The sequence below is a fragment of the Ailuropoda melanoleuca genome, chromosome 12, assembly GCF_002007445.2.
Source record: "Ailuropoda melanoleuca isolate Jingjing chromosome 12, ASM200744v2, whole genome shotgun sequence".
Taxonomy (NCBI): Eukaryota; Metazoa; Chordata; class Mammalia; order Carnivora; family Ursidae; genus Ailuropoda; species Ailuropoda melanoleuca.
Genome location: NC_048229.1, coordinates 20,227,773 through 20,243,772, shown reverse-complemented (window position 1 = coordinate 20,243,772; position 16,000 = coordinate 20,227,773). Strand labels below are relative to the sequence as shown.

Sequence of the window (16,000 nt, the reverse complement as noted above, 5' to 3'; positions counted from 1 at the left end):
CCGCTGAGGCCCCAGGAAGGGCCTGCTCCCTGTGCCTCCACCTGAGCAGGTCTCCTCACACGCCCTCCCTGGCCACCACACCTCTAGTCCCCTCGGATCAGGCCTCCCCTGACAGGTCTCTGGCGAAGAGCGCAACTCCACAGACACACCCCTTTGCCAACAAAAGCCAGGCCCCAGACCTCTCCACCAGGCTCCTCCCCTGCAGTAGGGGGGCAGGTAAGGAGTGGGGTGCTCAGCCCTGCCCGCAACACACCTGGAGGTTGTTCAGAGGCTCCATCTTCATGACCGAGCCCACCGTGTTGAGAGGCAGGGATATCTCCACAGTTTGGTTGGGGCTGAGTGGTGCATGGACCTGGAGGGGGGCAGCAGGGGCCAGGCCGAAGCTGGGGAGAGAGAAGCCCCCGCGGGAATGGCAGGGGGAACAGGTGCTGACGTGGGATGGGGGGCTCCTCAGGTTCCAGAGCTAGGCAGGGCAGCAGCTGGCAGGAAGCCTCTCCAGCAAGCTGGCTGCACCTCAGCTCTAGGCCCAGGACAGACGGACAAGTTCCTGACCCCCACTCTCAATGGCTGTGTGGACGGGAGGAATGAGCCCTGGGCGAGCTGCAGGCCTAAAGCCCATCTCTGCTCCACTTTTTCTTCTGGGCTACACACTGAGCAGGCCCAGGTGAACGTGGCCTTGCTCCGTCGTGCACTTGAGGAGCTCCATCTAACACCAGCTGCTAGTAACTGAAGACTCTGAGTACCCAAGTTTCTGCTACCAATCCCCATCTTCCAAGAAGGATGTAACCATCCCAAGCAAGATACCAGGTTTTACTGTCTGGGCTACAACTGGTCAGACAGAGATTCAGGAAAGCCCTACTTCTTAGTAAAGCAACACGTAGGTAAATCAGGAGGGGAGGACCCCCATGAGTGTGAGACACAGGGCCACGAAGCAACAGCTCACTGTGCCCAGGCTGGGGTTTGACATTACACCAACTCCTACCCTCACAAAAACAGTGAGAGGTATACATTCTCTCATCTTCCGAGACACGGAAACTCAGGGAGGGGCGGGCCTCTGCTCAGAGTCTATGGGATGAGTAGCACGGCTGAGACCCAGAGCTCGAGCTGCCTGACCCGGCCTGCACTCTGCCCGTGATGGCTCAGACCTGCCTGGGACCCGCTGAGAGACGATGTGGGGAACCCCAGGCCTCTGTGGTAGCCCGGCTCTTCAGGCTTTCCTGGAAGCTCCCCCACTGCCTGCTGTGTGATCCTGGGCAAGGAACTGGTCCTCTCTGAGCCCAGGTGTCATTATCTACTGAAAGCGGGACAACGGCATTGACCTCACTGGGCCGTCAAGTAGCTCAAAGTAAGATAATAGTTCTAAAGTCCTCGGCACAGGGCCTGCCACCCAGGGAGTTGTCAGCACGCTGTGAGTCTGTTGTGAGCCGTCATCGAGACTCCCCCTTGCAGCCTAGAGTACTTCTATGAACTCTAGGGCCGTCTGAGGATAAGGAGCAGAGCTGACAGCGGGTCAGGACCCACTGGCCTGCGGGCTCCCCCTGAGGAAGCAGCCCCTTCAGTCAACTTCTTAGAGGCTCAGTTTGCTCATCATTAGAGCCGCTCAGGAAGAAGAATCATCAGGAGAGGCTGCTTGGGTCCCCCAGAGAGCCCTGGCCTAGCTGGCCTGGTCCATGAGAACCCCAATGGGGCCAGAGAGGAAACCTTCCCCAGGACCTCCAGTGCAGGGGACCTAGTGGGGTGAGGAGCCAAAGCAGCCACCACTCCCTGTCACAGCCTACTGAGAGCTGGGCCCTGAGGTGGCAGCAACTTAGGCCTGGAGAGGAGGCTCCATCCTGTCATGTGGGGCGTTTGCCTAAGGTGGGCTCCCAGTCTGGAGCTGGGGGTTTTTGTCAACACTCTTTTAGCAGTGGAGGAAGGCTAAAAGAAGGGGAGACAACCTACTCCTCTGCCTGGTACTTTGGAGTCCACATAAAGAGGTCATGGGGAAGGGAAAAAAAAATCCTTGCTTGAGAGGGTTTGGGGCTGAGATGCACTCGTGAGGCACCAGACCCCTCAGAGCTCCGGCCCTGCCGGCAGTCCCAGCAGCGCTCTCGTCGCACTGGCCTTGGGAGCCCACCTGTTGCGGTTAAACTGGATGGCAAAGTCGGTCATGACCTGTAGGGCCTTGTTGGTCAGCTGCAGGTCCATGGAGATGGAGCCCACCTGGCGGGTGAAGGTCCCTGAAATCTCCAAACCCTTGGCCTTCATGGCCGGGAGCCACACCTACAGGGAAGACAGCAGAGAGGAGGCTCGTGTATGCCACTTTCATAAAAGTTCACAGCCCACCTGAGGGTAACCGCCCCCCGCCCCTTCTTCACCTTCTTTCTGCCTCTCCCTTAGAAGCCTCCCAGATTCACCACAGCTGCCTTTACCACTAGGAGACGGCCATGTGGATCTTGGGATGAGAGGAACAATCCTGCATGGCCCACCCAGGGCCACCCCCACAGTGTGGCTGCATATCAGAGGAGCCTGGAGTAGAGAGGTGCTCAGCGTGCCCAAGGGCTGACCTGACTCTTTGGAGGTCCAAGAAGGAACATTCAGTAAGTAGCGCTGAGAAAGGTGATGAGATGAGTGGGCCCTGTCAGCCTCCTGAAGGGCCAAGTAGAGTCAAGAAGAGCCCAAGGGCATCCGGGGCCTCAGCCAGAGCCCCAGGCCTCCCTGGCTGTCACAGTCTGTCCTTCCTCACAGAAGGCAGGGCTGGCCTTTTAATTGTAGAAACTGGGCTGACCAAGGACAGTACCTAAGAGGACCTCTTGACTGGCAGGCCCTCTGCTGCTTGGCTGTCACAGGAGTCTCAGCTCAAGAGCTGCCTCCTCCGGGAAGCTTCCTCACCTAGGTTCCTTTCCTACATCCACGCTACCATGACATTTTAGCAGATAAATGTGAGCCCGTGTGTCTGTCTCCCCTGCACCCAGGCAGCTCATCCTTGGCTTAGAGCTTGCTGTGGCGCTGGCATCCAGGCAGCGTTTGCAGAGAGACCAGCCTGAATTAAAGCCCCAATCATGCAGGACATCCACAGGTGTCATCCAGGGCCAGGGCTGTGCACATGCCTTTGAGGCCCTTATTCTCTAGGATACTTCACAACCCCCCGCCCCCGAGGTCAAAAGGCCCAGGCCTCCTCAAGAGCTGCCCTAAGGTATCCTGTGTCGGCGAACGTCTCACCCTCTCTCAAGGCGCCAACATCAGGAACCTCAGAGCCATCTGGGTCTCCACCCTCAGCCGACCCCAAGCCCCACACCACAGTCACGAAGCCCGGGTCCTGTCACCACCACCTCCTAAATCTGCACCCAGGGCCCCACTTCCCTCGGCAGGCAGCACGCGCATCTGAGCCACAGTCAGAGTCCGCCAGGTAAGACGGCAGCCCCTGGGGTGCCCCAATCCCTCTCCCCCCGCCCTCCACAGCAGCTAAAGTCATCTTCTAAAGTACAGATCTGGGGGCGCCTGGCTGACTCTTGAGCTTGGGGTTATGAGTTTGAGCCCCACATGGGGCAGAAAGATTACCTAAATAAATAAAACTTAAACTCCTCCAATGCTGTGACACTTCCACTGCCCACGGCCTCATGTCCCGGCGCCCCCCTCCGCCAGGCTTCGAATGAACCCGCTCCTCTACTGCCCGCCACCCCCCNGAAGCCCGGGTCCTGTCACCACCACCTCCTAAATCTGCACCCAGGGCCCCACTTCCCTCGGCAGGCAGCACGCGCATCTGAGCCACAGTCAGAGTCCGCCAGGTAAGACGGCAGCCCCTGGGGTGCCCCAATCCCTCTCCCCCCGCCCTCCACAGCAGCTAAAGTCATCTTCTAAAGTACAGATCTGGGGGCGCCTGGCTGACTCTTGAGCTTGGGGTTATGAGTTTGAGCCCCACACCCCTGGTCTGGAAAGTGCTTCTGCAGGCCCGCCCCCACCGTACTGGCTAACCTGATCATCCTTTGTTTCCCTGGGACAAAGGTGTGAGGGCAGAATCACAGGGCTTCAGCCTCAGCTGAGACAGGGAAGCAAAGAGCTCCAAGCCCCCCCACAAACCCCCAGAGTGGCTTCCCGGGGCCCTGCCCCTCCAGCGGGCCACCTTTCACAGCTCTTGCAGAATTGCTTCTGTCACTGGGACTGGCTGCTGCCTTGGGGACCTCGTTTCTCTTGGTCACCGTGGCTTCATGGAGTCTAGCACAGGTCCTACCACGGAACTAACCCTCAACATTTACTGAAGGACCAAAGGAAACGTCACCACCCACTGGTCCAAATGCTTGAGGAACTCCCAAGTTCTTGCACAGAGAAAGCCTCATTCCCTTGACCAGGAAAGTTGGAGAACATATTTACTCCCACAGGTGTGGCGGGGAGAATGCACATGGGACAGACCATTCTAGGCAGTCACATGGCTGCTAGGAAAGTGCAGATGACACACCTACTGCTTCTGAAGAAGAACGCACCCGCACCCGAGACTCCTGTGTCTAAGATAATGGAGAAAGTCCCGTGTTGTGAGGACTCTCTTCCAGGCAGCCTGCCCTAAATTCCTGACTGGGTGATCCCCTGACCTCTCATTTCTAGCACTCACTGTTGGTCCACCCATCTGGGCCTAAGAAAAGGCTGCGATAGCATCCATTAAAATGAACACAACGCAGAGGGCCAGCTCCCCGGGGGCCAGCTCCGGACTTTATATTCCTTTTTTTTTTTTTTCCGGACTTTATATTCCTGGCAGCCCTGCAGTCCTGGCAAGGCCTGGCGCCCACAGGACTGCAGGAGTCTTTGCTGCTCTTCTGTCACTCGGTCCTGCCTTACACCTGTTATGTTGGGCTGTATGTGCTGGCCTCACACATTGAGGTAGACAATCTGGGTAGTAATTAGTGATTCTGACAACCTATGACACTAAGGCACACAGGACGTTCTCAAACACTGTGGGGCACGATCCTATTGGGATCAGGAATGGGGGCTTTGGCGCCACCACCTGCATTCAGTTTTGACTCTGTCACTTAGCTGCTTTGTGACCTTAAGCAAAAGCACTCAGATTTCTCCATCGCAGAACAGGAAGAACAGCGCCATAAGGCTTCTGGTGGGATTCGGCGGGGTGGGGGCTGTGCCACGCCCCTGCCGTCCCTGGCACAGAAGTGTGCCGCTGCCGGCACTAAACCTGCTGTCTGCTGGGGGCTCTGGCCACCACCGCTGCAGGCACAGCTGCCACACCCGGTGAGGCCAAGGCAGGCACTGGCTCACAGCTCCGCAGTCACAACCGAGAGGTCATCTCACCCCTAAGCCCAGCTGCGTCCTGCTCTGGGGAGGGGACCTTGGAAGACAGAGAGGGGCTCTGGCTGGGAACGAAGTGGCAGACACGGTGCCTGCCCGGAGTGTCGTGAGGGGGCAGGCCAGGTCCGTCCCCTCTGGAAGCTTCCTTGATGCTGAGGGTGTGGCCCACACCACACTCTCCTCAGTGCCAGGCCCAGTGTTCTTGCCTGCCTTGCAAACCCAGCTCTCCTTCCTCTTTCTTGCCCCTGACTCCGCAACGGCACCTCCCCCATCCCCCTGCTGGAGCCAGCATCCCTCCCTCCCTGACAGTCCCACCTCCTGAGGAGCTTTCCAGTGCAGCCTTTTGCCTCCGCCCTCAAAGGTGCCCTTGTCCAGGAGCCATCACCACACAGGAGTTCCTGCCAGTCTCCTCACTGGGCACCTTGCTTCTGTCCTAGCCCTTCCAACCTGCCTGCCACAGTATAGCCAAAGCAATCTCTCTCCGGTGCGGATACCTTTCATCTCTGCTTCAAACCTTCTACTGGCTGCGCTGTACCAGGACTGAGAGAGACCCTCACGGCCTGGCAATGCAGACCTTGCCAGTTTCTTCCCTCCCTAATCCCTAGTCTAGGCGCGAGTCCTGGGGAGTACCAGCCCTCGGTAGCACGGTGGGCATCTATGGGGCACCCACAGGTAGCACAATGACAGGAAGGCACAGGAAGTTCAACGGGCCGGGGTCAGGGATGCTAAGCGTGCTGCCGGGAAGACAACAGTCCCCTCGCTGAGCACCTCTCCTTCATCCCTTGGTTTCAACATACCCTGAAATTGCTGGGAACCCAACTTTGGTGAAAATCAAAGAAAGCCTGTTCTTTGTTTTATTGCCACTTTACTGGGAGTCAGTCACCGCTTCAGGAACTAAGGGCCCCACTAGCCCCATGGCTCACAGCACCCACACTACAAACGCTGCCTGTGGCCGTCTCGGTGACTCTACGCCGCAGCCAGCACCCGACAACTTTGTCAGATCTGCCGGGGCAGACGTACCTGAGCCTTTACAATACTGAGCTGTATCATTTTATTCTCTTCCCTTTGTGTCTCCTTTACAAAGTGCTAGAATCTTACTAATTCTGAAGTGATCTGTACAGGCAGGCTGCACAGTCCACATGTCTCCCTTGAGCACAGGAGATAGAGGATGCATTAGACAAAATCTATCATCAACAAGGGGACCAGGTGGGACAGCCCTGAGAACTGCTGCTCCAACTCAATGGGATCTCTGCCGGTTCTCCGGGAGGTGCAGACTCTCCCTCCCCTCCAGGCCTTGGCACAGGCTGTGACAGCCACCTGGAGCCTTCTCCCCACTTTTGCCTAATTCTGACTTGATCCATAGGCCTGAGCTCCAGCAACCCTGCTCTGGGAGGTCTTCCCAGGCCCCCAGGGCCGACCTAGCATCTCTTCCCTGTGCTCCCACAGCCCCTGGCTGCCCTCAGTATCGTGCTGGCAAACCATTGCCCCTGGAGCCTGTCCCTGTTGGCCTGAGCCGATTCCATGGAACCGGCCACTTCAGGAACCCAGACATCAGTCAGTGTCTAACTTCCCTCTGCTCCTGCCATGGAAGGAGGTGTGGTACTTACTGCTTTGGGGACCACATACGATCCTGATAGCGTGCCCACGCCACTGGTCAGGTCAAAAAGGTCACTCAGGCCACTGCCCATGGATGCTCCTAGGTTGGCTGGAACTGCTGCTGCTGGGGGTGCCACAAAATTGGGGCCTCCAATCTGAAAAGGAAGGGAAAGGGGTCAGAGGCAGGCATTAGAGGTGGGACATGAGGAGCCCAGCATGAGTGGAGCAACCTGGCACTTTAGACCATGGGACAGGGCAGGAGGGGGGCTGCGGGGCTATTGTCATACTAGCTCTAAGTTGCAGAGACAAGACAGGGTTAAGGGGGTGGAGAAGAAAGACTGCCCTCCCATGACATGGAAGACTCCAGTCTTAGGGTTGACCTCTGGGAAAAGGCTGGGACATGTAGCCCACCGATAAAAGGAGTACCCGAGACCACTGCTGTGAGGCTGTGCTAAGCAGACAGGAGCACACCCTCTAGGATTTCACCGAGGGCCCGTGGAAACTGAGAGCACGGGTGATCCTCGGGATGACAAGGCAACTTTGTCTTAGGGTGCTGAGGACGGGACACTGGATAGAAGGCCATGGCTCAGCAGGGAGGCACTGCTTTGACACCATCCACCCCTTGGGATGCTGGGCCAGCACTCAGGAAGAGCAGAGACAAAGGCTCGGTGGCACAAGGGTTGAACCATACCCCTTCAGGCTCATCCCCCATCTCCAAGCAGAAGCAGGCGGGGTGAAGAGAACAGGCAGCCACATGCAGAGAGAAAAGCCAGGAAAGAAGACAGAGACAAGAGAGAGAGGGAAAGAGGGAAAAGATTAGTCACTGCTGCTCCACTGAGAGGAGTCTGGGGTGAGACAGTGCCAGGCTTAAGGGGGGCTCAGACTATCTTGATGAAGGGCACTACTTCTGGGGCCTCACTCCACCACCCACATCTTGTGCCATGGCCTTTCCTACCCTTTTCTGTGTGATGCCTTCGGGACCTGAGCCAGACATGCCCAAGTGACACGGGCTCTGCTACCCCTTCCTCCTGGCTCCACCAGTTGCCTGAAGAAGTCCCAGGGAGATACCCAGTGCAGCCTTACCACCCCCTTTCTACAGGGGAGGAGGGACTGTCCCTAACCCCTCATGGGCCTCTCAGGCCTCCTGGGCTGTTGCCCCAAGCTGGTACAGGGTGTGGGGGTAAGTGGACACCGGTCTGGCTCCTCTAGCCCTACGGGCTCCAGATCTCTTGGGGCTCAGTGGCCCAGCAAAGGGCTAAGTCCCATGTCTGCCACGTACTGTGCACTCTTAAAGGGAAGGTCACCTGAACTCTTGAAGCCTCAGTTTTCTCCCCTCTAAGTAGGGAGCAACACAGTCACCTTCACAGACAGGTGTACCCTGAGGCCCTTGGTTGGTGAATGGCACAGACAGGGCGCTCAGTGATTGCTCCTCTAAAGGTCATTATCAATGTCATCCGGGGGGGGCCCCAGGACATACCAGGCTGTCGAGGCCTCCACCAAGAAGGTCCACAGCTCCCATCTGCACTGAGGTGGTGGCCAGGGGTGGGCCGCTCACCGGGGGGCCAAGGTCCAGGTTGAGGAGGTCACCCAACAGGTCGCCCTGGGTGGGGATGACATCTGGCTGCTCACCAGAGGGTGCTCCAGCAGGGGCCGTCTCAGGGCTCTCTGTGCTCTCGCTCCTGTGACAACACAGGAGGGGGAGGGTCAGTGGGGTGGGTGCTAGGCTGTTTCAGGGAGGTCAGAGTCCTCAGTCTCCAGGATCCTCCCCCAGGACGGGTCCCTGGGTCTCCACATTGTTCCAGAAGGGCTATCTGTCTACATGCCCCCTCCTCTTCCCCTTTCCCACATATGATCCATCTTCTTGGCTCCCCAGAAGAACCAGCATCATGGGGGTGAGTGAAGGGAGGGGCCCTCTGTATTTCCACCACTCAGTGCACTCTAGAGACTGGATGCCCACCCTGGAGCACTGGGTCCCCAGGCCAAACCAACCACCGCGGGGTGGCAGAGGAGGGTGAGAAGAACAGGGCTCTGGAATTAGAATCAGGTCTGGGCCTAGCTGTATTGGCTGTGGGATGCTGCACCAGGCCTTCAAGTTCTCTGTCCTGTTGTCCTCGTCTGTTAAATGGGGACAACTCTTAGAGCTGCTGTAAGGATCAAATGAGGTCATCCTGGTACGTAGTAAACATTCATTATAAAGTCACTAGAATGCAAGCGCCTGGGTGGCTCAGTAGGTTAAGCATCCGACTCTTGATTTCGGCTCAGGTCATGATCTCAGGTTGTGGGATCGAGCCCCACATTGGGATCCATGCTCAGTGTGAAGTCTGCTTGAGATTCTCTCTCCCTCTGCCCCTCTCCCTGCTCACACTCTCTCTAAAATAAATAAATTGATTAATGGCCTGGCCAGGAGTTACCACATCAGGCCTGAGTGCCTGGAGACTGGCCCACTTTACTCACGAGGCAGTGCGAGGGGGCAGGCTCTTGTGCACCACGCCCCGGCCCCCCTCCACAAAGGCGCTGGGAGGCTTATGGTAGACGGAGGCCAGGGTGCCAATGTAGCAGATGAGCTCGTCCAGCAGTGTGGGCTCGATGAGATCTGTCTCTTCAGAGATGAGGGGCTTCTCAGCCAACACCACCTCCTTGGCAGCCACTGGGTCCGTGGAGAGCAGACGCCAGTAGATGTAGCCACGGTCCCGTAAGTCCGGGTTATCAGAGTCCTTAAGCAGCGGGGAGGTGATGAGAAGCAAATTAAAACTCAGAGCAGAGCAACTGGCTGAAAAGGAAAGAGCTCCTCCCAAAACCCCATGACCTAGGTATGGTCACAGCACTGGCCGACAACACTGATTCTGAGCAGTCCCATGAACCTGTCCCTAAACATGGCCTGGCCCCTCAATTTCCTCCCCTAGGCCATTCCCACTCCTGTCCCTACTCCTCACACCCCTCCAAAATCTGCCCTCTCTATCCTACAAACCCTCTGGTTCTCCTGGACCTCCCTCTCCTCTTTTGTTTGCAGTTTGTCTCAACCTTACCACGTGACCCACTCCATCTTGATTTATCTGAGACTGAGCTTCCTGAGCAGGGATCCTGGATTACTCTAGGGCCAACCCCCCAGTGAGGCCAGTCTTCGGGGCAGGACCTTGGCACGAAGGTCTGGCCGGCTCCTTGGACCAAAGCGCCCCCTGTGGAGTGAGACCTGCACTGGGTGCAGCAGAAAGGCAGAGGCACTGACCTGAGTGGCCAAGCTGAGGACCTGCTGCACCAGCTCCTGGGTTTCTGTCGGCTTCTTCAGAAAGAGTTTCACGATGGCTGTCAGTAGCTGCAGCTGGACCTGCGAGAAGACAGAGAGGTGACAAGGAAGAAGTAGCAAGGGCTTCATGTGGGGATGGGAGGAAACCAAATGAGGGCCTTAAAGACGGAAAAGGGCATTTTTCAAAGGCCTTGGAAGCTGAGAGCAGCCTTCCCAGGTTTGGAGTTGGCCACAGAACAGACCAAGGCCAGAGGGCTGTTGATAGTGCTGAGTCGCCTGGACCTTGGCATTACCACTCAGGAAGGAGACGACCACTACTATTTGGCATCCCTACCCTCGGGTTCCAGAAACCTGTCAGAATTCCCAGCCTCACAGTGCCTTAAGGAATTTGCAGCTTAAAAAGGCAACATGTGTGGCTGGTGTGCTTCTTAAAGGGACCATCTGTCAAGAAGCAGAGATGCTGCCAGCGACGGACTGGGCCAGGAGGGCCGACGGAGTCAGCCTGTCATTGAGGAGCAGGGCTTCTAGCAGAAGGTGGGAACCACTCCTGCCCAGCCCTCTCAGCCCCCGTCCCTCACGCTGCTGCTGTTGCTGCTGTCTTCACCTGATCATGCCCCCTGCTGTCCTCAGCCTGGCCAACATCTTCTCACCCCTCAGAGCTCATGTTCTCTCCAGCACCCCCACGCCTCTGCAGCCTCCTGCATCACCCCCCCCACCATCAGCACCACCCCACACTATTAGAAATGCTTTTCAGCCACCGGCCTCTCCTGTGGAGACAGCCGTCTGAGGGCAGAGATCATGCCTGTCACCGCTGTATCCCTGGTTATTGCTCTATCGAGTGTCCAGTGTATAGCAGGCACTTAAGAAAAACCTGCTAACTCAAAAAACATCTCTGAAAGAACAATTCTCTGCACATAGTCCTTCCTTAGCCACATCTCACTTTTGCCAGTCCTGGGACAAGAGGGCAGCCTGAGGCTCCCTAGCCAGGATCAGGGACAGGCCTGTGGCAGGAGGGAGGGAACAGGGTTTACAGCACCTCCCGGGTGTGGTTGGCAGGATGGAGGGTAACAGAATGGGCTAACAGCAGAAGGCAGGATGGAAGAGATGTGGTCGTTTTTGGAACCAAGCAATCCAGAGTCCTTGTCATTTGGTTACACATGGGCCAACAGTAGAGGAGCTGGCTGGCTATTGCCAAAGTAGGAGGCAACCCAGGGAGTGGCTTTTAGGACCTGGCTACATCCCCTGGCCAGGTAGTCCAGGGGAAGCCACTTATCCTCATTTTGGTGGGGAGAAGGGTGGCCTGCTTCAGGGGGTTCTTGTGAGCTCACAAAATTGCAATTTATGACCACTGACTATGAAGCTACAGTCACATCACACCTCATTTGAACGTGAGTCTGGACAAGTCATACAACGTCTCTGAGTTCGCTTCCTCATCTATAATGTCAGTATAAATACCTCACAGGATTAATGGGAGAGCCCATGAGACAAGAACTGTAAAGAACCTATTGTGTATTCTGCTCAATACACAACACCTGTCACCGTGTTCATCAATATCACCACAGCCACCACACAGGGATTCTTAACCAAGTTCTCAACCCAGGTCAGCCGGCTGCCTGGCATCATTCATCACTATCAGGTCTGCTATACTGCCTAGAACTCCGGTCACTAGCCCAAGTCCTCCCACCCCTCCCAAACACACTGACACCTGCATGTCAGCCTGCATGTTCAGGACAACCCTTCCGCAATGATGCCACTGCCCCTGCCATCCAGACAGGGGCAAGACGCTGGTTGGACTGACATAACAGCCCGGACAAGACTTTCTGAGCTCCCTGTCCATGGCTGGAGAGGCCTAGGAGACCAGGACAAGGTGGTTCAAAGAGACAATCTAAAGTAAGATCCCTGGGGCACCTATGTGGCTCAGTCGGTTGAGCATACAACTCTTGATCTCGGCTCAGGTCTTGATCTCAGGGTGGTAAGTTCAAGCCCCGTGTTCGGCTCCACGCCCAATATATATAATAACAAATATATATACATAAATAAAATATAAATATAATAAATAAATAAATAAAATAAGTTCCCAAACTGCAAAGCACTAAACAAGTACAAAAACTTTGGGGGCGCCTGGGTGGCACAGCGGTTAAGCGTCTGCCTTTGGCTCAGGGTGTGATCCCGGCGTTCTGGGATCGAGCCCCACATCAGGCTCCTCCGCTATGAGCCTGCTTCTTCCTCTCCCACTCCCCCTGCTTGTGTTCCCTCTCTCACTGGCTGTCTCTATCTCTGTCAAATAAATAAATAAAATCTTTAAAAAAAAAAAAAAAAAGTACAAAAACTTTGGTGTTGTGAACCCAGGAGGCAAAGGGAGCTGGCCCCTGAATTAAAACCACCATTGCCCTCATCCAGCTACCGTTTGCAGAGCACTGAGTGGCCAGTTTATACACATCAGCCAATCAGCTTTGCAGCAACCCTGTGCTAGAGACAAAGAAACAGGCTTGGCAAGTTTAACTTGCTCCAGGCCACCCAACGGGGAGGAGCATAGATTAGATTCATTTCCTCAAGACAGGCTCCTGCTCAAGCTTTCCCTTTTTCAAGCCTGGGCTCACCAGCAGGCTTTGGCCAAGGGGGAAGCAGCTACAAAAGATTTACTTTACAGTATATGGGCAGAAACACCCCTCAGAGGACATCCTCTGCAGTAATCCCAGGCAGGACTTGGTTGCAGGGGCACAAGGGATCCCAAGCCATGCTCTGCTTCTCTCAGAGACAAGCAAGTGAGGAGGCTAGTAACGGTGAAAGCAAAAGCAGCACAGGGCAGGCTGACAGCGGACTTGGCAGGTGGCGGTGGGAGTCGGTGATGGTAGGAGTTAGTACTATTATTTTGTGATGGACATCTGTTGTTTCTGCCCACCCAGCATCTAGTCTGTCTTCTGGTAACAGAAATGCTGGCCTTCCTTCAAAGAATCACCCTCCTCTCTGCCCCACCGAGCCTGGGATAGGAGTCTGACAGACCAGGCCAACTGGAATCATGGCGATTGGCTCAGGATAATGCAAACAGGCCTGGACCACTGCTGGAAGTACCAGGGGGAAGGGAGTTAGGGGAGTCACTATGCTATTACAGGACATAGCCTGGAACCACTGACCCCACGTAGGCCCTACTCCTGGGAGTCTTTCTAAAGGAGAAGCCGGGGAGGGGGGGGACGGGACACACGGGACAGACACAGCCCTGATGCCACCATCTGGGCATCCTCACCCAAGCATGCTGGAAGGCAACACACTCCCGGAACTTATCAGCTACAGGAACCAGTAGGTCCCCTTTGTTGCCTGGACCAGTTTTGTTTTATTTATTTATTTATGTATTATTATTTTTTTAAGATTTTATGTATTTATTTGACAGAACAAGCAGGGGGAGCTGCAGAGGGAGAAGCAGGCGCCCCGCTGAGCAGGGAGCTCCATGCAGGGTTTGATCCCAGAACCCTGGGATCTCGACCTGAGCTGAAGGCAGACGCTTAATGACTGAGCCACCCAGTACCCCATGGACCAGTTTACTTATAAACCAATTCTGATCAACGCCAATTACCACTATTAGTGAGTGCTTATCATAGGCTGGGCACACATTAAGGACATTGCACAAAGCATTCCATTTAACTCTCAGAGCAACAGGATGAGGCAGTCTTATGAATCTCATTTTATAAATGATGAAACTGAGGCTCAGAAAGGCAGAGAATTAGTGTACAGCCACCGAGCCAGGAAGGGGCAGAAGAGGGGTTTGGAGTCTGGGGTCTCCTAGTTCAAGGCTCACGCTCTCACCCAACAGGTTACACTCCCCAGTTGGGCAGCGAAGATTTCTGTGCTTACGGATATGGTTTAAAAGCCCTTCTTGGGGAGCCTGGGTGGCACAGCGGTTGAGCGTCTGCCTTCGGCTCAGGGCGTGATCCCGGCGTTATGGGATCGAGCCCCACATCAGGCTCTTCCGCTATGAGCCTGCTTCTTCCTCTCCTACTCCCCCTGCTTGTGTTCCCTCTCTCGCTGGCTGTCTCTATCTCTGTCAGTTAAATAAATAAAATCTTTTAAAAATAAATAAACAAACAAACAAACAAATAAATAAATAAATAAAATAAATAAATAAATAAAAGCCCTCCTGCATGAGCAGACAGTACCTGGTTCACAGAAAAAGAAATACAAACGAAAAGACGCTCAACCTCACTCAACAGAAATGCAAACAAAACCAACCAAGGTACACCTTGTGGTTCATCAGAGTGGCAAAAACAGTTTGCGAACTTACTAGGTTGGCAGGGAGGTAAGGGGAGGGCTATGCCACTTCTGAGATTGGCCTGTAAACCATAACACTCTCTACACCAAAGGAAATGTGGAACAGCTTCCCACGTCTCCTTTTACCAGAAAGAATTTATCTAACAATTTATCCCCCAGCTATACTCGCAGATGTGCCCTATATAGATTATTCATAGCAGTATTGATTAAAAGAACAGAAAACTGACACCTACATATCCATCAGGGAAGGCTGGTTAAATAAACATGGCACTATGCAGCCACAAAGAGTCCCATCAGTTGGTAACAGCAGTGCCGTCAGACACATTTTTAAGGGAAAAAGACAAAGTGCATCATAATATGAATGTGTACAGTGTGCTACCAGTAGTGTTTATTTTTAAGTAATCTCTATACTTAACGTTGGGCTCAAACTCACAAACCCGAGATCAAAAGTCACATGTTCTACCAACAGAGCCATCCAGGTGCCCCACAGTATGAGAGGCGGGGGCCTGGGTGGCTCAGTCGGTTGAATGTCCGACTCTTGATCTCAGCTCAGGTGTCGATCTCAGGGTCACGAGTTCAAGCCCCACGCTGGGCTCCATGCTACCTGTGGAGACTACTTAAAAATAAATAAATAAATGAGAGGCAACATATACATAGTGGATCCTCATTATCTGGGGAGCCCGTATTTTCATTTTGCCTATTTTCTAAAATGTACTTGTAACCCCAAAATCAATGTTTGGGGAACTTTCATTATCTTTCACAACGAAGTGCAGAGCACTGAAAAGTTCAAGTTGCCTGAGGTACACTCCCAGCTGAGGTCAAAGGAGGTGACACTGCCTTGTTGCTTCCGCTCTCATACTGTGTACGAGTGTCCCTTTCACAACCTATTTACTGCCACATCTTTCACATTTTGTTTTTTGTTGGTGATTCACTGTTTAAAACGGCCCCCACCCCAAATGTCAGGCTGAAGTGTTTGTTGTCTAGTGTCTGAAGTGTGAGGAGGCTGATGAGCCTTATGGAGGCAGTATGTGTGCTAGAGAAGCTTCACGAAGGCCTGAGTTATAGCGCTGCTGGCCGTTGAGTTCAATGGGAATGAATCAATGATATATATTAAGAAACACACAAAAAACAAGATTATGTATTGATTGACAAAAATGTTGTGATTAGAGGCCTGTAGGAACAATGGTCCAGTACTCACTAATTCAGTGTTTGTGTGACTTTACAGAACATAATTATTACAAATAACGAGAACCAACTATGTATGTGTATGTTTCCTTGTACATAGAGGTGCGTATTCCTATACTGTCTCTGGAAGTATCCCCAAAAGCCAATAAATGACACTGATGATCTCTGTGAGAGGAACTGGGTCGCCAGGAAAGTGGTAGGAAGGAGACTTTTCACCATGCATCTGTTCCTATTTTTTCCATTTTGAAGCAAGTCAATGTATTACTTATCCAAAGATAAATATGAAATTAAAGCCCAAAATTTCTGCCTGCCTTCGGTGTCCACCATCACAGACTGTCCCCACAGTCCCCCATAGGTAATGCAGGGTGAGAAGAAAAGGGACCACCCCTGTCAGCCCCACCTCACTTATCTGTCCACACCATTAGTGCTATATCACGGAGG

The 16,000-nt window shown here is 54.2% G+C and overlaps 1 protein-coding gene and 1 non-coding gene across 12 annotated transcripts in view; both read right to left on the bottom strand.

Annotated features, from left to right (window-relative positions):
- Positions 1 to 16,000, bottom strand: part of AP1B1 (adaptor related protein complex 1 subunit beta 1) — a 53,440-nt gene that overhangs the window by 3,686 nt on the left and 33,754 nt on the right. For all 11 annotated transcript variants that reach the window (XM_034672489.1, XM_034672494.1, XM_034672492.1 and 8 more), the window contains 6 exons: positions 10,094 to 10,192; positions 9,322 to 9,581; positions 8,345 to 8,546; positions 6,879 to 7,022; positions 2,117 to 2,262; positions 254 to 383 (listed from right to left, as the gene is read on the bottom strand). In XM_034672489.1, the coding sequence (XP_034528380.1) occupies positions 254 to 383; positions 2,117 to 2,262; positions 6,879 to 7,022; positions 8,345 to 8,546; positions 9,322 to 9,581; positions 10,094 to 10,192 (981 nt within the window). The remainder of the gene's footprint in view (positions 1 to 253; positions 384 to 2,116; positions 2,263 to 6,878; positions 7,023 to 8,344; positions 8,547 to 9,321; positions 9,582 to 10,093; positions 10,193 to 16,000) is intronic.
- LOC117795337 lies at positions 1,541 to 1,637 on the bottom strand. The gene has a single exon (XR_004619308.1). It is a non-coding gene; the product is annotated as a small nucleolar RNA SNORD125 (small nucleolar RNA).